The following is a 22,079-nucleotide window of genomic DNA, read 5'->3' as shown; positions in this document are numbered from 1 at the left end:
AAATTTATACAAAACTGAAAACATGAATATACCCATCAAACACTTAAAAACTGAATAATTTATATTTATGTTTATGCCTTATTTATGAATAATCAATTATGATAATAGGTTATGAATAATATAAAGTTTTTATTTTATTACTATTAAATATAATTTATATTTTAATCGTTTGGGCAAGAAAAAAAAATATAAGAAATTATATAACAAGAATTTTGGCACCGTTGGATGAATAAGATATTATGTATCATCAATATGGTTTTTGATTACTTTTGGTTAATTTTGTGAAATATATATTGGCTTTTAGTCTTCGTTTTATCTCATTTTTATTAGTTTTGACTGGTTTTGATATCCTTAAAATGGAAATGGAAGCAATGTGGAGGTTGGCTATAGAGAAAAATATAGTTTCGTTCTAATTTTTGTAATTTTACCTTTTTATCCCTCGTTAAATAGTAACTTTGCAATGTTCATTAATGGTACCCACGTAATAAAAATTAACAGTTTACAGTGATAAATTGTAAACAGCCCCTGACCTATTTATGAATTTCTGTTTAAATTGATTTATATTAATGAGTAACTCGAGGAGTCATAAATCATATCAAATACATTTATTTGTGTTTAGAGGCTAAATAATCATAAATTAAACTATACCAAAGATAGCATAAGAAAAATAATTAGTTGTTTGTAGATATTTAAGGATATTATTTACCTGAGGCCAATGTTCAAGCCAATGTTTAGAGTAGTAACTTTGGTATACCTATTGCATGATGGATGTTTGGTCTTCCATGCAAGATAGCGTACATAAGACCCCTTCATCTTGAGATATGGAGATTCTTCATTATCTCTTCAATATTTTTTTTTTTTAGTAGAAAACTAGATTAAGTAGAAGGAGACACAAGCTCTAATTGAGGAACATTCTCCTTCAGCCAGATAATAGAATTATGCCAAACCAGTGCTGTCTCAAGCACTAGGGCTTCCTGAGCCAAGGAATGAGCCACAGAGTTGGCTTCTCTTGGAGTAAAAGAAAAAACACAAGACAAAGTAGCCCTTGCCAGATGTCTGATATTAGAGAATACATTTTGTTGCTGAATTGTGACCAGAAGAGCTGGATTTAAGAGGAGCCTTACCACTGAGAGACAGTCATTCTCAATGATGACATGAAGCCAACCATTCTCAGCTGCTAACCATAGTCCTTGTTTTATCCCCATCGCTTCACCAACAGCAGCCTCTCCGAACACTAGAGGAATAGACTTGCCAGTAACGGGTCCCCATCCATTTTCTTGCAACAACTCCTAATCCACTTGCTATCCTATTAGACCGTAGTGCTGCATCAGTGTTGATCTTGATCACGCCCCTTGGAGGTGGTTCCCACATAAGAGATCCATGCTGGTGAACTCGTGATTGAGAGTGAGACAGTGAATTCAGACCTTCCCTGCGTCTCCCTTTAGCAGTTTGAGCAGCAATGTACTCCATGGCTGCTTGAGAAGCCAACTGAATCACATCATCGGCTTCCAACTATCTTGCTTTAAAATTGATTGACATTTCTTGCTCTCCAGAGATGCCACAGTGGAAAACCTATATGGGCTTCTAAATCCTTATATCCTCTTTGATCTTCGCCCCCCCCCCCCCCCCCCCAATCTTTAATCTTTTGATCAATAGAATGTGCTTGTTGCTCATTGAAGCGGAGACTCAGATTTGAACTTAACCAAACAACTCTAGCAAATGTGCAATGAAATAGTATATGTTCAATGGTATCAAGTTCCCCACATCTAGAGCAATTAGCTTTAATCATCATACCCCTACGAGTACAATTGGCACCTGTAGCCAGTGCTTGATTGCAAGCTTTCCAGATTAAGGCTCTCACCTTTGGTAACACATTAAGTGTCCATACCCTCTTCAATATTCATTTGGATTTAAATACATTGACATCTGGAAAAATTAACTCCACTACAAAGTGAGCCCTTTCATCTCTTAGAATTCTTTATATTAAAATTGGCCAAGAGTCTCATCTATGTAATAGCAAGTTATATGCTTAACATTTGTTTTTGACATTAATTCTCTTGTAAGTTTAGTCCCTAGAAGATCTCTCATTGAAAAAGTAATAGACATCCATTATATAATTGATGAAGAAACTCGACATCATTTAAACATCTCAATATCCTTTCCACCGTTTCAACAATTCTGGATATGGAATTACCAATTGACCATTTAATTAGACGACTTTGATAAATTAAGCTATTTAAGACTTACTATTCCAGAACTATTTCACTTAATAGTCTATTACAAAAATAATAATTTAGGGAATGTTATAAAATAAAATATTTATTGTTGAACATTGCCATGCATATCCTCTCATTGGCATTTTGTTGGTGAATGGACCACATAATTAGGTGCATGGAGCAATGAAAAGATGCACTAGCGTATCATCATTCATGAGATTTATAGGGTGAAACAAATAACTTTTTTTGTTTCTCTTTAGATTGTTTGTTTATGAAATATACCATTGTGTTCTTCAACAAATTAATTTTTTTTCCCCCATTAAGTGGGATTGTTGTGAGGGGAGGGTGATTTAGAGAGAAAGTATTCAACAAGATGTTTACAAAGGTGTTAAAATAAAAAATCTAAAAAATGATCGTATATTATATAATGAAAATGTTCTTCAAACTGAGGGTATCCTAAATCCCTTATCTCTCCTCTTCACATGAAATAACTTTGTTACTCTTTGATATGCCAGACCTTTCAATTGCAACTTATTAGTGTGCTCTTTCAAATTTTCGTTGATGGATCATGGGATAGCTCTTCACATAAAGGGGGTAGAGGGTGCATCATGTGGGACTATAATGGTGGTTTTGTAGCAGCTCAAAGCAGATATGGTCATAGTGCTTCAGCAACTTTAGTTGAACTTGAAGCAATTAGAGATGGCATTATTCTGGGTACCTCTTTAGGAACGGTTGATTTGCATATTCATTCAGACTGTTTACCTGTTGTTCGTGCTCTCCGGGGTCTCCACTCATCTTTAGATTGGATGTGTCTCAGTTTAGTAGTAGATATTTTGAAGCGTTGTTCTTTCTTTCTTAGGGTTTCTTTTAGTTATATTTCTAGAATTGGCAATTGCTTTGCTGATTTCCTTGCTAAGGGTGTTTGCAAGTTATCTTTAGACAGATCTTGGTGGGGTATACCACCTTTGTTTATTGTGGATTCCTCTCGTTTGTATAGGTCCTTTGACCTAAACTCTTTCATTTAATATCATAGTAGCTTTTTTATTTTGGCAAAAAAAAAAATTAGTTTGCTCCTTCATGTTACTAAAAAAGGTCTCCTCGCTCTGTGTTTTATTTTGTTGAACTAATATATTTTTTGGCATAGTTTATAGACAAACTTCATTTTTCATTTTTAATCTATTAAAAGTTCATAACTATTAAATCAATATGCATTTAGTTCTATTATGGTTGAAAAACAGTAAAAACTATTGTTATAAAATGGAGAAGATATATTAAAGACAAGAAAAAAATATTAGAACAAAATGAATTTGACTCATATATTAAGCTGTGTACATTACATATTTATAGTAGAAGTAACAGCTTCTTTGATAAGGGAAATATTAGAGTCTACAAATAAATGCAATATATGATTCTTGTACACAATAAGATGCTCTTGATATTGAAGGATAAATTTATGTGATTTTCAATTAATATGATAATATAGATCGTCAAGATTGCACACTGAGGTGGCTAAGATATTCATTTGGAAGTTACATCTTTTGGTATTATCTCTTTAGGGGTAGTGATAGATATCCACAAATAAATATTATTTATAACAATCCTTGTTGGATGTCCATCAATAGATAGTATACCTTGTTAAAATCTTATAAAGAAAAAACCATGTGAGAAAAAATTTTAGTGAAGGAAAAATAGTATACATATTTAAATAACACATCTTACTAAATACTTCTTTAAAAACTTTACTAGGAAAACCCAGTGAGACAAAATCTTGATGAAGGGAAAAAGAGTGCAACACGTATCTTACTCCCCTTGATGATGACATCATTGAATATCGTTAAGAACACCTGACACAAGTGAGAAAACACCTAGAGAGAGAGAGAGAGAGAGAGAGAGAGAGAGAGAGAGAGAGAGAGAGAGAGAGAGAGAGAGAGAGAGAGAGAGAGAGAGAGAGAGTTGATCTCTGGTACTGTTTGAACTGTGAATGGTGCTCAGTGGAGTATTAAGATTGTTGCTGTTCTTCAAGAGTTTGGGAGTCTTAGGAGAGAGAGAGAGAGAGGGCATACAAATGGCAATTGGTTTTGAATAAAGAGATTAGGCTTGGTGCAAATCTAAGTGTATTTCTTATAATGTTATCATCCCAATTCTCATAGTGAAAAAAAATTCCCAATTATCTCATGGATGCAGGCATAGCCGAATCAGTTAAACCTTTGTATTTGTGATTTGTGTGATTTCTATCTCATGTGGGCCCCACAGCACTATTGATAAGTGGAAAAAATATTCAATTTTTACAATAGTTTGTCCCACTATTTTTATTCCTTTTTAAACTATAAATTGGGAAGATTTTCCTAATACTACTATATTTTTTGCAAGAAACGTAATGTGTGCTTATGATACTAGTGTATGGTATTTTTGTCTTATACATAAGGGACAACTTTTTGTTGATCATGAACACTCAACCTTTCATAATGATGTTAAAGGACTAGTGCATGCTTTATATGAAGGTGTACAGAAGGCTGCATCCTTATATCTTCAACTGGAATGTGTAGTTTCAAACTTTTTTAATTGGGATTTACTATTCCTTACCCATCTAAGCCTTGGACCTACTATCTTCTCTCTCTTTTGATGTCTTTGGCCAAAACAGAAAAGCTCAAATATATTAAATGAAAGAATTTAGGTCAAAATACCTATACAAATGAGAAGAATCACAATAAACAAATGTGGTATACCCCCACCAATTTCTATTTAAGGAGAATCTACAAGCACCTCTAACAAGAAAATCAGCAAAACCATTATCGACCCTAGGAATATAACTAAACAAAATCTTATTAATTTTAGAACAAAGTCTCAAAATATCTATAACTTAATTGGAACTCATCCAATTTAAAGGATTGGAGACCTTGGAAAACAAAAATCACAGGTAAGTAATTTGGAATGGATCTGCAAATCGACAGCTCCTAAAGAGGAGCCAAGAAGAATGTCATTTCTAATGGTTTCAAGTTCAACTATAGTTGCCAAAGAACTACATCCACATTTACTTTGAGCCACCACAAAACCACCATTATAATATCATATAATGCAATCTCTACTCCTTCGTGTAAAGTGTTATCCCACGATCCATCTATAAAGATTTGAAACAGAGCAGTTCTTCAGTAATGATATGATTTGGCCTTAGATAAGGTTCCCCACGAACCCTTTGAGACTCCATAATGTGAAGTTGTATAAATGCACATAGATAAGAAAAATTAGTCATTGTATGTATTATGGAAGCATCGACTCCTCTAAAAAGAACTACATTCATAGTGTTCTAGATGCACCAAGCTAAGGCACTCCATATCTAATTCACCAAAGTTAAATTGTCACAACCATTGAACTTTATTTTGAAAAACTACATCCAATAATGTAAATTTGTCCCTAGGAAATCAAATGCATTAATACTGGGGGGGGGGGGATAGTTTCCAACACTCCTTTGCATAGAACAGAAAAATAAAACATTACATACATTCTCCAGATCATAGTTGCAAATTAGACAGAGGGGGTAAGTGGAACATTCCTCGGAAAGAGGGAGCTTCCAATTGCAATATGAGCATTGCCACATAAAGTGTTTAATCTTTGGAAGGGTAGGGATCTGCCAAATATGTTTCCAATACTCAGATGAGGAAGATGAAGAAGCCATGTTACCTTGGTCATTAGCCATAGTTAAACGTCGATGATAAGCAGAATTCATAGTCAACTTACCAACTTTTGCTTTGTCCCAAATCCAAGAGTTTAAATATCAAGAGATAATATAGGGACAGTTAAAATAGCCTGAACCTCACCTGGAGAAAATAATGATTGAAGCAAAGGTAGTTTCCAAATACGAGTATCCCAATCAATGAACTCATGTCCCAAAGTAGGCTATGTCCCAAGGGGGTATTGCTAATGCAGTGGAAAAGCAAAGAGGGGATCCAAGGGTCTCTAATATTCACAATAGCACAATTTCCCATTTGCCTAACAATGCCTTGTATGAAGATATTCCTTCTTGACATGATACTTCTCTAACCATTTGAACAATTATTTGGTACATGACATTTAAAGAAAGAAATGTCTTTGATGTAATTTAAATGTATTACCTAGGCTTATAATGAATTTGAATCGGTCAAGAGTCTCCAACTTTGTTTGGCAATGAGAGATTTGTTGAAACAATGTACATCCCTAGACCCCAAGCCTCCATCTCTTTTATCTTTTCACATGGTTTCTCATTTAACCTAATTAATTCCTCTACATGTCAAATCCTTTGGTTCATCTAATTGCAGAGTTCATTGGATATGAGAAAACATGATATAACATAGATAGAAGAGAAAATGCTACATTAAAATCTCATTCCCAACTTGGGATAGCAATTTTCCCTTCCATCCAAACAATTTAGAATCCAGACTCTCCAGAATGAAATAAAAGATATGCACTTCAGATTTTCTCATAGAAGAGGGGAGACCTAGATAAGTTCCATAAGAGTTTACCTCTTTAATATCAAAAGTAGAGACTATGTCAATCCTGAGGTCGTGTGGAGTTTTGATGCTAAAAATAACAATCGATTTTTCTAGATTGATGTGGAGACCAGAGACTTGTTCATAAATCTTGTAACAAAATATTAATCTCTGATGTATTTGAGATGGATCCAAAGGAGAAGATCATGCTATTATCTACAAAAAATAGATTTTTGTTTTTGTTTTTTTGATATGAGGTTCATCCGGGCCAGCTTACACGCACCACGATTACATCCTCAAGGGAGCTTTTATATAATTAATGCCGTTGAATGGGTGCGAACCCAAGACCTCCCCTAAGGAGGTTGGGCGTTTAACCGTTTTACTAACCCATCACTGGCCAAAGCAGGAGAGCTTAAAGCCAGGTAGCCTGTGAATGTCTATATTACAAATAAGCCTTTATGAGAGAGCTTTTTGGCAAATGATAATAATGTAAATATTTAAAGGACAGCTTTGTCTAATTCCTGTTTATGACACAATGTTCCTAGAAAATGCACTATTGATTTTGATTTAGTATTCAATAGTGATGATACATTGCATAACCCAATGAACCCATCTAGCATCAAATCTCATTGCATCATTGATTTTGATGCCAATATTACATAAGTTGTATTATGTTGAATCTAGACCCTCTATCCATATGAAGATAAATTTTTTCAATTCATCTAGTTGATTCATTGACACTTGTCCAATCTCAAAGCAAGGTCTTCTTTTAGTAAATTAGCTAAAATGGAACTTAACACTATTAATCCATTTTTACTCAAAAAAAAAAAAAAAAGGATCTTGTTTCGAGTTCAGACACGTGTTAATTATTCAATCATATAGATTGGAAGATTTCCTCTCAATGTGAATAAAGGGTCTAAACTCCAACATTTTCTTATTGTTATAATCCACAAGTTAGTTGAACAAGGGGGACTCGGAGTCTTATTGTCTCCCAAGATCAAAATGTATAAACATTTTCTGGTCTAATGTAATTTACTCCTTTTGTCATTTGAAAAAAAAAAGAAGCCATTTTTTTCTTTTGGTACAGAATTATGGCGAGATCCAGAACGAAACAAAATTAAAGCATAAACAATACAGGATCAACCTAAAGGATCTCCTTCAAATCATGAGGGGGATTTGGAAGGAACTCTTTATAACATGTTAAGTGCCAATAAATATATATATATATATATATATATATATATATATATATATATATATATCATACTACTATTATAAAAGCACGAACTGAGGAAGAGGATGGCTACATTTCACTTCCCAAAACACCCTTACATTCTAAAACTACTAAATCTAAGTCATCAAAAATTACCTTCTAAAACTACTAAATCTTTAAGTCATCAAAAATGAATATCTAAAAATGTAATTTTTCAAATAACTTTCTGCATTACATGAATTAAGTTAATAAAGTAACAATTAATACAATTACCTAAATCGTGTGCTGACCCAAATCGTGGTGCTAACTGCTAAGCCGATCACAAACCAACTTCACAATCGTCTTCCATCTGTAGGACAGACAGTTAACTCAATCGTGCTGACAAAACCTCAATCGTGTTGCTAACGGCTAAGTCGATCACAAACCAGAAATCTTCTTCACAATCGTCTTCCAGGCTAAGTCGATCACAAACCAGAAATCTTCGGAGGGTGGAGAAGGTGACGATGCGGAAGTAGCCCCTCCAATGTTGCAGCGAAGCAGAAGTAAGCAACAAACGAAATTATGGCGTACGCACCACCGAAGCCTGGGAAAATTGGTTTGGAGGAACCTCAGGAGCAGGTTCACCGTATCAGGATTACTCTTTCTTCTAAGAACGTCAAAAATCTCGAGAAAGGTTGCTCTTTGCTTGGTTCTCACTCCCTAGGGCTATATTCTGACTACAGATTTTACTTTAAATGGTAATACCTTTCTGGGTTTTTCAGTGTGCGCGGATCTTGTCCGTGGAACCAAGGATAAGCGGCTGAAAGTTAGGGTCCACTGAGGATGCCCACCAAAGTTCTCCACATCACTACCCGTAAATCCCCCTGTGGTGAAGGTAATCCTATAATTGTACACGACTTCCTGAATTCTCTCATTGACGTTCATATCAATTTCTTCACTTTTGTGGTAATCTGCTGATTAGTCTTCGAAGTTGATATCTTGATGTTTTAGAAAGGTTTTACATTTATTGTAAGTTGATATCTTCGACGTTCATTTTTTCAACTATTGTATCAACATAAGCATCAGAAAATTTCTGCATCGAGAAATTCCCCTTCGAATTTATCAATGGTGATGTTGCAAAAGAGAGCATTTGTATTTGTGGCTTACGGTTCGCATGAGTTGTGGAGAGTGAATTGCATATGATAATTGTTTTCTTTTCTCCCCGTATTTGATTTACTTCATAGTTGGACGTGGTTAAGAAAAGTTTTTGTTGCTAAATTGGTTTAAAAAAGTCTTCAAATTGGGACTCATGGTCACTGGGTGTTATGGACCTATGGAAATAACATAATCCATGACTTGTTCTCTGCCTCTGTACGCCTTCTTTTACATTTCCTCTTGCTTTCTCATTCTGAATTTCAGTTTCTTGCTTGCTCATCGTTTTGCATTTGTTTCTATTGTTCTTAACTCTCTCAATATATTTGTGATGTGCTAATCAGTTCTATTCCTTGCATTTGAATTATAATCTCTTCCTTGCGCAGCTTCTTGTATTTCATTCAATGTTCCTATCTATCTCAATATTTAATGGGCTACCCAAGTACTGCTTTTCCATTGAATTTCAACCTTGGGGAGTGCCATTTCATTTTAAATGCTTTGATTGTTTCTTAGATTTTTGGTCCTTTAGGGTTTTCATGTTTTATTGTAGTGTACAGGTAATTTCTAACCCTCGATTGTCTGTTATTGACAATATACACCTTCCACCTACCTTATTATCAAGGTGAGAAGCCACAAGAAGTTTGTTCTTTTGGGCTCTTCCCACCTCCATTTCCAAGTAGCACGTTCGTCTGACCAGATTTTTTGCGTGTAGGGTCGATCTGATTTATTTGATTCTTGACAAGGCCGATGAACAAACTGATAGGCGTCTTCCAAAGCATATTGTTGCTTTGCACTTTGAAAATCCTGAGGTATGATGATTGCCAATACTGCCTTTGCCTGTTAGAGATCTAATGGCATGTTGAAAAGACCTCGATTCTGCATGCAGAGCACCATGCAGGATGTCTTAGACCTTCCTCATTAATTGCTTACGTGAGCTATGCCAGAATGCACATTCATCCACAATTATCTGATGAAGCTGCAGAGGAATTAACAAGAGGGTACGTTGAGATGACGAAAAGAGGCAACTTTCCAGGTAGCAGCAAGAAGGTACGAAATTTGACCATGTCTTTTTTGTTTTAACCTTTCTTCTTGATCAGAATTTGCAATGCTTTCTTACATCCTCCAATGAGCATGTTTCCCATGTTTTCACTCCTCAACAGGTGATAACTGCAACTGCTAGCAGCTTGAGAATCTAATACGACTTAGTGAGGCTTTGGCTTGGATTCGTTTTTTCAGAATTGGTTAGTGAAGCTCTTTGTTTCAAAATTTCAGGATTTTTGTGTTAACAGAATGAGATTTGGGGAATATCTTTGATGGTATTTAGGTTTGCTTCTAACTGCTATTGTAGATTCCCCTGATTTTTTTCCTTTCTCCTTTTCCTTCTATATTCACTTATTTTTATGCACAAACGTTGGTCAAAGAGCTGTCTCTTGCCAGGAGCTCAAGTCATCTCTTGACATGAGCTAATGTTATTGCAGACCTTTGAAAACTATTGCTAAAAGATCTGGTGATGTCTATATACGTCGTGGGGTCTCTGTCCCACCTCTGGATAACCGAAGAAAATAGGTAATCATTTAACATATCATAATTGCATTTTTACCGGATGTGCTGGATACTTGATTAGTTCATGTTTTCTACTGATGCAGGTGAAGGAGACCTTCTAACTGGTGCAGATTTATATGCTGTAAGTTTGATGGCATCAATAATACTCTTGGATATATTTGCGACCATGGGTCGAGGGGTGGGAGATAACGATGGTGTTAATACACTGCTCAGATGTTTCAGTTTGTGCAGCATATAAATCCCAAAATTTTATTGTTGTGTTGCAGAGTGTCTTTGAGAATAGTTTGATGCAACATCATGTTGCTCTTCCTCCTGATGCTATGGGAAAGGTCACTTACGTTGCATCTTCTGTTCAATACTCACTAAAGGTTTGGCATCCAGGTTCTTTAGTAATAAGATCTGTTGATGCATTGATGGTCAAGTTATTCATTATTCTTTTCTTCTCCCCATTCTGAAAGATTGATTATATTGTGGCTTGCTGGTAGTGTTCAACCTAGATGTTAAGGCTGTGGGATGCACCACAAATTCCTCAGAGTGAGACAAAGTTGCTTTGGGGATTTTTTAATTTTGTTAGTCTATAGTCTGACGTTTGCTTTTGTGTTCTGTGTGTTCACTATGTTAATTCTGTGTGTTCACCATGTCATTATTTAGTTTCATCACCTTAAATGTGTCACCTGCCATATGTTTTGCAGGACATGGTGTTGGAGCTTGAGTTTCAAGGTGTTAAAAAGCAATTTACCATGCTTCAGGTGATTAAAATTATTTTCTTTGGCTATTCTATCAATTTAGAACATAATATTTGATTTCTCATTTCTTTGTTGGGTATAAATCAGAATTCATACAATGATTTCTTACATTTGTTTTGCTCTACTGCTGCAGAGTTGGCCTGTCCATACACCCCACCCTGTTTCATCAAAACTTGCTGCTGATACACCTCTCTTAACTGGACTGGTAATAAACAAAATAGAATACATTGCCAGATTTTTTTACTTCATTGCGTCAATTTAAGTTGGATATCTTCATTCTTTCTTTTGAATATTTTCTACAGTGTGTTCTTGATGCCCTTTTCCCTTCTGTTCTTGGGGGGACTTGTGCCATTCCTGGAGCATTTGGTTGTGGTAAAACCGTCATCAGTCAAGCTCTTTCTAAGGTGCGGTTTCTTGTTTATTTGGTGTGTGATGCCTACCGGACTCTCCTTTTATTTTCCAGGGATGATAAAGGATTGATTAACGGAGTTCTTATGTATAAGGTTTTGTTCATGTGCAGTTCTCTAATTCTAACACTGGGGTTTATGTTGGTTGTGGAGAGAGAGGAAATGAAATGGCCTAAATATGTAGCTCTTTTATTCTTTCCCTTGTTTATCAATCCTTTAGTAGCATCTGAAATTTGAATGGTCTGTCTCTTAAAATTTCCAGGTTCTTATGGATTTTCCTCAATTGACTATGACATTACCTGATGGCCGGGGAGAATCTGTCATGAAGCGGACAACACTTGTAGCTAACACTTCCAACATGCCTGTGGCTGCTTGAGAAGCCTCCATTTATACGGGTGAATGTTTATGTTTTTGCTTGCTGAGTTGGTGTACCGTTTATTGCTTCAAAGTATGCCTCTTGATTTCCATCATATACAAAAACCTTTGGGCCATTTTAGTTCTAAAGTTTTTGACTTACTTTTTAAGGTGCTTCTTGTTTTGAAGTTGGTGAATGGTTTTGTTCTGGTACTCTTGATCTAAGAGTGAGGTTAGAATTATATGCTGAAAGAAGACTTCTTTTAGATGTATATTAATATGCATCATTTTGCATGTGAAGCGTACTTTTGTGCTCAACAGTTATTTGGTTCTGAGAAAGGTTTAGACAGTGAGCTGACTTTCAGAAATCCAATGGCCTAGGCTATCTGAAAATTGAATCGTCTTGAGGCCACTTTGCCAGGGAAAACCGCTTCTTTAATTGTCAAGAACGACCAGATATGCAAGATCATGTTACACCTGAGAAAATGAGGGAGCATAAAACATTTAGGAACTTTTTGTTGATAGTTGGCATTTGTAGTTTTTTCAATGCGTGTCTGTGTGTGGTTTTTTTATTTTTTTATTTTTTTATTTTAAATAATATAAATAACTGTTAAGTTTGGAGATTTGTGTTTCAAAAGGCTTATACGCTGAGTAATCTAGAGGTTTGCCGTATGATATGCTCTTTTGGTATCGGCAATACGATATGCTTTAGATGAAATGCTCATGCGGTTAGGGTAGAATCGAATGAAAGCATATCAGATTGACCTCAGTTTAACAATTCAAATGAAGCTTTTTCGTCATCTTTATCATAGGATTTCAAACTAGCCTGATAAGATCAAATCAATCCGGTTGGGTCTGCTTCTGATCCTGCCGTATCATACAGAAACTGATTCCCTACTGTAAACATTAATTAGTACGAATTTGAGTCGGTCTCATCAAAGTTGGAGTCAATTGGTTAGACGACGACAACTTCACTTATTAGAATAGTATTAGCAGCTATCCCAGAATGGAATAAAAAGAACATGTACTGCCACGTTCAACAGATTATTGAAATGACACAACATTTAATTCTCATATTTAGATATCTTCTAACACTTTATGTCAGTATCTCAATCTTTTTCTTCTAATAATTTATATTTGTTTAAAAATAAAAGCATGAATAGAACTAAAAAATTATTTAAGTCAGATTATGTATCATTAAAAATCTATAGTGCTTCAATCTAATTACATTAAGAGCAAAACATCCACGTGCATTGCACGTGCGTTTTTACTAGTATATATATATATATATACCACATGCCTAATTACCCAAACCTGTTTATTGAACAACAAGGTAAAACCTAGGCCAAGACCAATCTGGAGTCATTTATGAATGGAATATATATGGGTTAAAAGATTACCAAGTCAACAATAAACCCTAAACGATAAACGATGACCATAAACGATGACGATAACTTATTTATCATCTACGAGAAACAAATGACCAATATGTAGCTATGCTCCTTGTAGCAGGGTTTATCACATCTTCACCCCTGGCCAATATTTATTGTAAATGCCATCCGATAAAATAAAAATGACAAACTAATTTTAGAAGATAATTAAATTGTCCCTAATGTTGTAAATATATTAATTTACATAATCATTGTACCTTTTATAGGAGATCCTTCCAAATTAAAAGATACATTTTTTGAACAATTATCAAATTTAAAATATAAAGGATTTCACTAATTTAAATGGTATAAGGATACTTTCATATCTAAAGTCCTAACCAAAGATGATGCAAATTCATATTTTTAAAGGAGAAATTTATAATAATATTACCAATAATGTTTGTTGAAAAATTAAAACAAAGAATAAGATAAGACTGCATCTGCCATCTAAACATACCCAAGACTTGAAGATGGGTAGTCGTTAAATCGTCAACCATGACGACATTAAAAAATAGCATGTAAGCTGTGATGTTAATATCAGGACCCTATTACCCAGGGTTAGATATGGGTTACTTTTACTATTTCAGTACTAAATAGTCTAATAGTCCTATCAGTGAAATGACAACTCTATTTATCCTTTTAGGTTAAGTATGGTCGAGCCAAAATCTGGCTTGATTAAATTGGGTTAACCAATTTGAACCAAACCAAAAGGAAAAATAGTGTCTTTGACATGTGGAAATGTCCTAGAAAGGTTCTAGAAGAATTCTTAAACCAATGGTTAAGATATGACCGACAAATCTTATGGCCACAAGTGAATATGCTTTTGGCCACAGTAATCCATCTTCCACTGGCTAGAAGACGAAACAACTTTCGGTTACAATAATCTATCAATTCCTTGGCTAGAAGACAATCTACTTTTAACTATTATAACCCATCTAATAAAGACAAATAGCTTTCAGTGATAGTGTTTCAACAAAAAATGCCATTCATCTATAGTGCCAACCTTCTTATAGAACATGGTTTGTATGTCAAACCAAAGAACAAATTATATTTGTCCCCCGATGGACCAAATTAGATTAATAATCTCAAGCAAAGAAGTTTTAGATGTCTCTTTTAAAAATAGAGAATGAATCAAAGGAGGAATTCTTAAAACTATTGAATATTAAAAATTTTCTAATTTAAACCTCCAAACAATTAGCGAACAATAGAAATGAAAACTTAGTACAACAACAACAAAGAGAAATATCAAAGCCTATTCCTGAACAAAAACGATCTTTCAATACTCTTTTGTTTAAACCATACAAAATCTTCTCACCCTTTAACTATCAAGTTTAAGGTCAATTTTAGTATTTTATATAAATGTTAACATATATATGGCAACAATCTTTCCAATATATCCCATCATAGAACCACAAAAAAATTCTCAATGTAACTTTTTTTTTTTGGGGGGGGGGGGTAAACTTCAATGTAACTTAATTTTTATTGGTTTAAAACTATACTTCGTGTAGGGGATAAATCTCTCCCATGATTTATTTAGAAAAAGTATATTGTTTGGTCATGGGTCTTCTCTGTCTAAACAAAAAAAAAAAAGTAATATTACCATCTCACCTATATTAAATAAACATAGCATTTATGTTGATGTTTTAGTGATCTCATTGACCTCACACTAGTGTAAAGGTTACAAAGCTAGCTAACAATATTTTGTCTTAACTTTTTTAAAAATCTTTAATCTTGGAGTTATTCTTAAAAAGGTATTATCACAACTTTTATTCATCAAAACCTTAAGTGGGTAGTCAAGTTGGTAAGGGAACATCGCCTAAGGAAGTATGAGGTGCCACTCAAATGGGATGTTTAGTGTTTTCATTGTTTTTACTAAAAGTTGAATGGTTTTGAATCCTAATATAACCTAGTTCGTGCATTGTGAGGTCAATTGAACATACAAAGGTGAATTTAGTGCTCTTCATTGTTTTTAGTTTTTATTTTTTTATTTTTGAATGTTGAATTATTTTCATATAAACCCTATATGATTAGTTCATGCACCTATTATTAACAAAAAAAAAAAAAATAATAATAATAAATAAATAAATATGATATCTATTGGAAGGAGGTAGTACATTGGGACAGTTAAGACTAAGAACAAAGAACTGGATCTAGGCTTCAATATTGCATTAGTGCAATGCTTTTTTTTCCGACCAACACTTGGACAAGCAAACCAAAATTTGGTTTATTTCAATTTTTTTAATAATACATTGCTTTATTGGAAAGGAAAGAAATAATAACTTATTCAATAAAAAAAGGCACCCAACCCAAATAGTATGCTAATTAATATAAGAAAATTTGATAAAAGAATTAAAAAAAAAAAAGAAAAAAAAAGAAGGGAACAAACAAATGAGGAAGTAGTGAATCAAAGCATCCCACACTCCATGCCATATCCATATAATCTATGTAATTATTTAAAGAATACTAATGATCCTATTTTGCTTTTGCAGGGATACCTAACAAATGGCTGAAATGCATGAGATTAGCATGCGGCTATATAATAGGGGACATATCCAACTTATTAGCTATGAAAGATTAGAGAATGTAGACAAGTTGGAGAAACTTCTTTTTGGAATACACATAAGAGTTGAAAAAGCCAAACAAAATGGGCTGTAGCCAAGAAAATTTGGTTCAACAACCCACAAGTGTACCTAAGCACAATGCATAAGTGCATTTCATGAATACTATTTTGGGTTATTATTGGCTATATTTTCATGCATGTCTCACAGTTTTATATTTATTTTGTTGCCAATTTTAATATCGATATGTTTCTTCTTAATTTCAATAATTATGATGATTCTATATTTTTCCTATCCTATTCTGATTTGGACTAATTATTTATGGCATTTGAAAAATTAATTACAGAAGAAATATTAGTGGAGGAATATTATCAAATAATTTGCAAGAATATTTTGGGGAACCTTAGAAGATTTGCTTATGGAATCATATGGAGACAAGAAACCCACATCAGATGCACCTTTGTTGGCCTCTTATTTTGAAATTTGAGTTTGAAAATGAAAGAAGAGTAGACCACCTAGCCAACTAGTTTCATAGTTGAGTCCCACTCCCAATAAGGAAGCACCCAATGACATATTATCTATATAAGGATTGACTTGGGACGATTATGGAGAGAGCTTGGACGGGCTGCTTTGGATAGTGAAGATTGAAGAGCAAGGGGAGTTGCTGCTAGAGTCTTCTTCTTCTTTACCTAATCTAGAGTGGTGTGCTTCTACTTGTCTTCTTCTTCCTCTTCTCCTACTATGTTTTAAATTTTTTTGATAGAGTGTAGATGGATTTTTTCATAAATTAAATTGTTAATTTTTTTTTCTTCTTTATGCAATACAATCTCTACTCTTTGCTTTTTTTTTTTTTTACTTTGTTCTTAACGTCTGAATACCTGATATGTCACGCCTGCACTTGTAGGGTCAGGTGGGGCCCATGACACCTAAACCTAACTGGATAACATGGCAGTTACTTCTTCTTACCAATCTTTCAAAACACAATTAAAATATCATAGTAACTACTTTGAAAAAAACTAATCTATTAGGAAAGGGTAAATAACTCAAAAGAACATATCATCTGATGACAACTACAACTCTGACTATGTTCACCATTAAGTATAGTCATCCTTTACCAAAAAAAAAAAAAAGTATAGTCATCTGTATTTTAAAACAAAAACAACTATCAAACTGAACATTACTTTCTTATACAAACCATTAAAATACTTAAAGGTATAATTGTCCTTTACAAACATAAATAACTAGCCTAATCAAAGAGACCTTGACTCTCAATCCTGCTCTTAGATCAATATGCCTTTACCTTGTCCTTTGGCTGTTTGTTTGTAAATGGTAATAGGGTATGAGCTATACTAGGCCAGTGAACATTATTAAACAATACATACATGAATAAAATATGACATGCATATTTTCAAAATAAAATATTCCATCATTTTTCAAATACATATGCCATAAAACATTCAATCTCATAATACATGTTCTGAAAAATATTTTTTTTTAAAAGAAAATAACTACTCTTTCAAATATTCTTTTTTCTCTTTCTCTTTCATTTCAGTCATAAGCCTAAAAAAAACCATGGAGGAGATGTACACCACCGAAGTGGCTACCTTTTCACTATCGAACTAGTTTCATTCTCTGGGTACAAGACCGTGTGCATCTCACAGTCTACTATCATTAGCTAAGATCCAATCTCTCTACTTTAACCCTGGCCACAACTCTTAATAGAACTTACAAGGGTAGTGCTCGTCAACACAATATCTTTTATTCCATTTTAGTTTTGCATTTATAAGGGCTTGTTTGGTTACTTGAATCTAGAGATGTCAAATATTTAGAGATTTCAAATCTATGGAGTCATGGTTCAAAATTAATTGTTTGATTAACCTGATTCTATGGTTCGGAGAGTTCCGTCAAGGTGATTTTCTGAATGCGTAAATGTTTAACTCTTTTATACTAGAGGTAGATTTCACCTCATACCCACAAATCTACATATTCATGTTCTTAGTGTAAAAAGGTGAATCCCTAGATTTCACGAGTCTAGGAATTCATACAACCAAACGGGCATAAATTTTCCATTTATGAATCCAGAGATTAGAAATTTCTAGATTCATTTAACCAAACAAGGCCTAAAGAAATGCAAGAATAATGAAGAATCCATAAATAAGGAAATTTATTGATTATTAAATCATAAGAAAAGAGTTGTAAACACATGCATAGAATAATTATATGCTCAATCAATTGATTTCTTTATTAAAAACATCAAGTGAGTTGTGCTAAAATGAATATAGTAATAGTATACATAGAATGAATTAGATTTAATGCTCACAAATACGAAGAGACCATAAAACACATATATAACATGGATTGAGTTACAATACTCACAAATACATCAGTTTGATCATGTATTTTAAATAGGATGCCCTCCTTCACCAAATTACCATTTTAGTCCTACACCATCAAACGTGCCAAAACTTAATCTATTACAATAAGACAAGTACAATTCGCAGTTGAAGGGTCACTTTGTACGGTATATTACGAAATTGACTTTGACAGGTCGGATTCTGTACATGCCAGTACTTAATTGGCTATGTTGACTACTTTCAGGTCAGTTCCGGGGTTTCTCATAAACATAAGAATTGGAGGTCTTTGAGTCCTCTTTCCAATGCATATTTAATCTCTCAATTAGAAGCATAACAAACAATTTGCAGTGATTTTGTATGCGGGGGTAAATTTGTCAAAAAGACAGAACAACCAACTAGATGAGAGCCTGGTTCCGGATTAGGGACTTCCAATCCCACTTAGTGGTCAAGTTACAAGGGAATTTAGAAACAATAAATTTTGAACAATTTGAGTTTAGAAAATTTTACCTATTGAGTGCCTGTTTTGGTATGAACAGGTCCTCAAGTTTGAATACTAATGATTCATTATCTTTGTATCCCTTCTATTACTTCACTCCAATTTTTGTTGCTGTTCCTCTCTCGCAAATTTCTCTTTGAATTTCTTGCAACTTCATGTATTTTCGTCTCACTCTATTCCTCTTTCCCTTCTCTCTTAATGAGTTATTTTCTTCTCTCTCCCTTTATCTCTCTATTGTCTCTCTTTAATTCTCTTTCATCTTTCTTCCTCTTCTCTCCATGCAAAACCATCACTTTTAAGATCTTTATAGCCCCACATATATTTTCCTACAATTATTCCTTTAAGTGCTTGACACCTCATCCCATGTCCCCCATTCATTTATTCCTCTTCTTTTTTCTCTCTCTTCTCTACTTATTTCACATGAGAGCCAACTCTAACTTATTCTTATTCTCTATATTTTATCACTTTGCCCAACCTCCATCATATTTTCTTTTCGCTAATTTCTCTCTTGTTAACACCATTTTTACTAGGTGTCAACACCTCTCACAGTATACACATTTATAAATTAAACTTGCAGTAATTATTGCTATAATAATGTTTCTTTAACTCATAGTGATAGACAAGTGTATCATTTTTCCCCCATTTCAATATTTGTTAAATGATGCTAGTGATAAATAATGGTATCATTTTTCCACTATTACAATACTTGTTAAATGATGCTAGCGGTAGACAATGGTGGGAGGTGGGAGGTGTCACCACCTCCTTCCTCCACCAATCTTTTTTTTTTTTTACCAAGTGGATGCTAGTCATCATGACTGGGGGCCCATAGACCCTTTGGGGATGAGATGGGGGGGGGGGACGGAGGATCGAACCACAGACCTCCTAAGACTTTAGAACTCTAACAATATGCGCTAGAAGTGCACCCACTTGATCCACCAATCATTATTAAAAATTCCACCATTACCTTCCTCCATCATTATTCCACCACCTTATCTCTATATTCTACTTACTCTCCTTATTTTATTATTCTACCAATTCCAAAAATTGGATAGGGGTCAAGACGCAGCCGGGCGCCGGCGGTTGACTCAAGTGCCCCCTGAACCGCGTGAAATGGTCGCCTATTACACGGGAATAGGTGACACATTTTTACGTGCCAACACAAGTTCTCTCATTCCTCTCTGTCTCACCCCTTATTCTCCCATACCTCTAAGTGTCACCATTTGTTTTTCCATTTCTATCCTTGTGACTAAATGCCTCCCTTTCTTCTTCTTTTTATTTTATAAATTTACTTCACCAAAACACCTCCCCTACAACGTTTTCTAATCCAAGGCATGAATATATAATATATATAATATCATTTATATTATAAAATCTTAATGATCCTTAGTTAGAGAATTGTGGGCCCATTGTGGGGTCCACCTATGGGGGACATGTCATGATTAACTTCTTAGTACCACCGCATGCAAAAAATTACGCTGGTCATTTTCCTGCTTTCAGTTCAGTTCAATTATGTCATACGAGAGGCTGAAAGATGTAAATGCATTTTGACTCGACTATGGATTAGAGGCCCAAACAACACTAATTATTTAATTAATTCAAAGTATTGAGGCATACCAATGCAATATTAAAATAATAATAATATAGTTAGATGTGGGGCATCATATGATCAATATTCATAAATTTATAGCATGTTTTCATATATGTAAAAGTGGAATGCTATACCTAGGGTTGAAGAATGATAAACTACATCTAATGCGTACCAAGTTAGTTGGTTTATTCGATATTAATTGTTTATGAATTCTATTTTTCATGTAATGTATTGAATTGATCTTCTATGTATAAAAGATAGAAGGGATTTGGTGAGTTAGGGATCCTCAAGTATAATAAGTGAGGTGACCTAATTTTATAATCCTGTTAGCATGAATAGAGGGTAAATTGATTCTACGAAGGGAGGAGATTGATCATTTATAATATGTCAGGTGATGAAGTCGAAACTCTAGTGTTTTTTCATCAATTGATTTGTTTCGTGTTTGTTAACATAATCAATAGTTTAATTTAATTAATCCTTACAAATTTGATCCACTATATAATCTTAAGTATTTTGGCCGTTAGTACATGATTAATTAAATTTGATCCTTGCGAAACGATATTCTCTCTTTTATTATATTACTTGGACGACCTTATGCACTTTGGACATGTAGTTTCTATTTTGGTTGATGTTGCAGTGGCAACAAACACTAAACATTATTCTATTTTTAACTCCCCCACACTAGAATTAGTCAATAAGTTAGCTTTAGATTCCTCTTTTAACCGTATTATATAGTATGGAAATGTACAAATCTCTATGTCTGTACTATTTCTAGTTAATCTAAGTTTTTTTTTTATTGAAAAGAAAAAAGAAGGCACTTTTGTTAATTTTAAAAAAAATAATTGACAACAAAAGTAATGAATTTCTTTTTTGTTAACATCTTATAAATTCTCCACTAACCATGGATAGTGGAAAACTTAAACTAAAATTTGGAACCTTAATATCAAACTACATTTAGTTGCTAAATTTTTAATTGAGAATTTGAGATTTTATTTTCTATTGACTTGCAATGTAAAATACTTGGAGGCAAAATACTCAACACCCAAGGAGTCGAATGTGGCGAAACAGTCATATACGGAACAAACCAAGCCCTCCCAACTAGGGAGTCCGCTACGTAGTTGGACACCCGTGGTACATGATTAAAAACACAAAGATCTAATTGTTCAATTATATATATACATCAGCTAGTACATGTTGCACATCCATTTGACAACACCCTGAATAACTTCCAATTTCTTCCCCCCTTATAATCCTAAGCAAAATTTTGGGAAGTTATAACTGTCTTAATTAATGCCAGTTGTTAAGGGATAGTTGTTGAAGTGACTAACGTGGCAGGATGAGACCAAGTCGATGAAATTGGTAATCTAAAATGTTTTGAATTTGAATCCATTGATTGACTATCCATTTGACCATGGGAATTTGGCACATTGGTACTAGTAACTGCATCATCATCGACTTAGGGTATCATTGGAGATGCTGCTATATATGGTGGTTAAGGGATGTTTACTGTCGTAGCCTGGATTCATAGGAACACTATGTGCATCCTTACTGTTGGAATTG

The 22,079-nt window shown here is 34.1% G+C and overlaps 1 protein-coding gene and 1 long non-coding RNA gene across 6 annotated transcripts; both read left to right on the top strand.

Moving 5' to 3' along the window:
* Nucleotides 1-8,200: 8,200 nt before the first annotated feature.
* LOC149005289 (uncharacterized) lies at nucleotides 8,201-10,256 on the top strand. Of its 3 annotated transcripts, XR_016175620.1 has the most exons (6): nucleotides 8,201-8,565; nucleotides 8,654-8,766; nucleotides 9,581-9,645; nucleotides 9,736-9,832; nucleotides 9,910-10,070; nucleotides 10,184-10,256. It is a non-coding gene; the product is annotated as an uncharacterized LOC149005289 (long non-coding RNA). The 3 variants fall into 3 exon arrangements; XR_016175619.1 differs by lacking the exon at nucleotides 9,581-9,645 and having other exon boundaries at nucleotides 10,000-10,070; XR_016175618.1 differs by lacking the exon at nucleotides 9,581-9,645.
* A 39-nt stretch (nucleotides 10,257-10,295) lies between these two features.
* Nucleotides 10,296-12,651, top strand: LOC149005288 (V-type proton ATPase catalytic subunit A-like). 3 transcript variants are annotated; one of them, XM_089169155.1, is made up of 6 exons: nucleotides 10,296-10,589; nucleotides 10,670-10,707; nucleotides 10,853-10,954; nucleotides 11,279-11,335; nucleotides 11,466-11,537; nucleotides 11,635-11,995. In XM_089169155.1, the coding sequence occupies exons 3-6, from the start codon at nucleotides 10,874-10,876 to the stop codon at nucleotides 11,974-11,976; spliced, it is 552 nt and encodes a 183-aa protein (XP_089025281.1). In that variant the 5' UTR covers nucleotides 10,296-10,589; nucleotides 10,670-10,707; nucleotides 10,853-10,873; the 3' UTR covers nucleotides 11,977-11,995. The 3 variants fall into 3 exon arrangements, with proteins under 3 accessions (XP_089025281.1, XP_089025282.1, XP_089025280.1); XM_089169156.1 differs by lacking the exons at nucleotides 10,296-10,589; nucleotides 10,670-10,707 and adding an exon at nucleotides 12,002-12,651 and having other exon boundaries at nucleotides 10,775-10,954; nucleotides 11,635-11,736; XM_089169154.1 differs by lacking the exons at nucleotides 10,296-10,589; nucleotides 10,670-10,707 and having other exon boundaries at nucleotides 10,775-10,954.
* Nucleotides 12,652-22,079: the final 9,428 nt, after the last annotated feature.

Source organism: Hakea prostrata, chromosome 9, assembly GCF_041222555.1.
Source record: "Hakea prostrata isolate BN-2017 chromosome 9, UWA_Hpros_2, whole genome shotgun sequence".
Taxonomy (NCBI): Eukaryota; Viridiplantae; Streptophyta; class Magnoliopsida; order Proteales; family Proteaceae; genus Hakea; species Hakea prostrata.
This window is presented reverse-complemented; position numbering and strand designations above follow the sequence as displayed.

Bases quoted from the DNA above. Each gene is read 5' to 3' on its own strand.
- LOC149005288 (XM_089169154.1), top strand. From the start codon at position 10,778: ATGGTGTTAATACACTGCTCAGATGTTTCAGTTTGTGCAGCATATAAA. The intron at 10,955-11,278 runs GTTTGGCATCCA...TATGTTTTGCAG, and splicing joins CTGTTCAATACTCACTAAAG to GACATGGTGTTGGAGCTTGA. The intron at 11,538-11,634 runs GTAATAAACAAA...TATTTTCTACAG, and splicing joins CACCTCTCTTAACTGGACTG to TGTGTTCTTGATGCCCTTTT.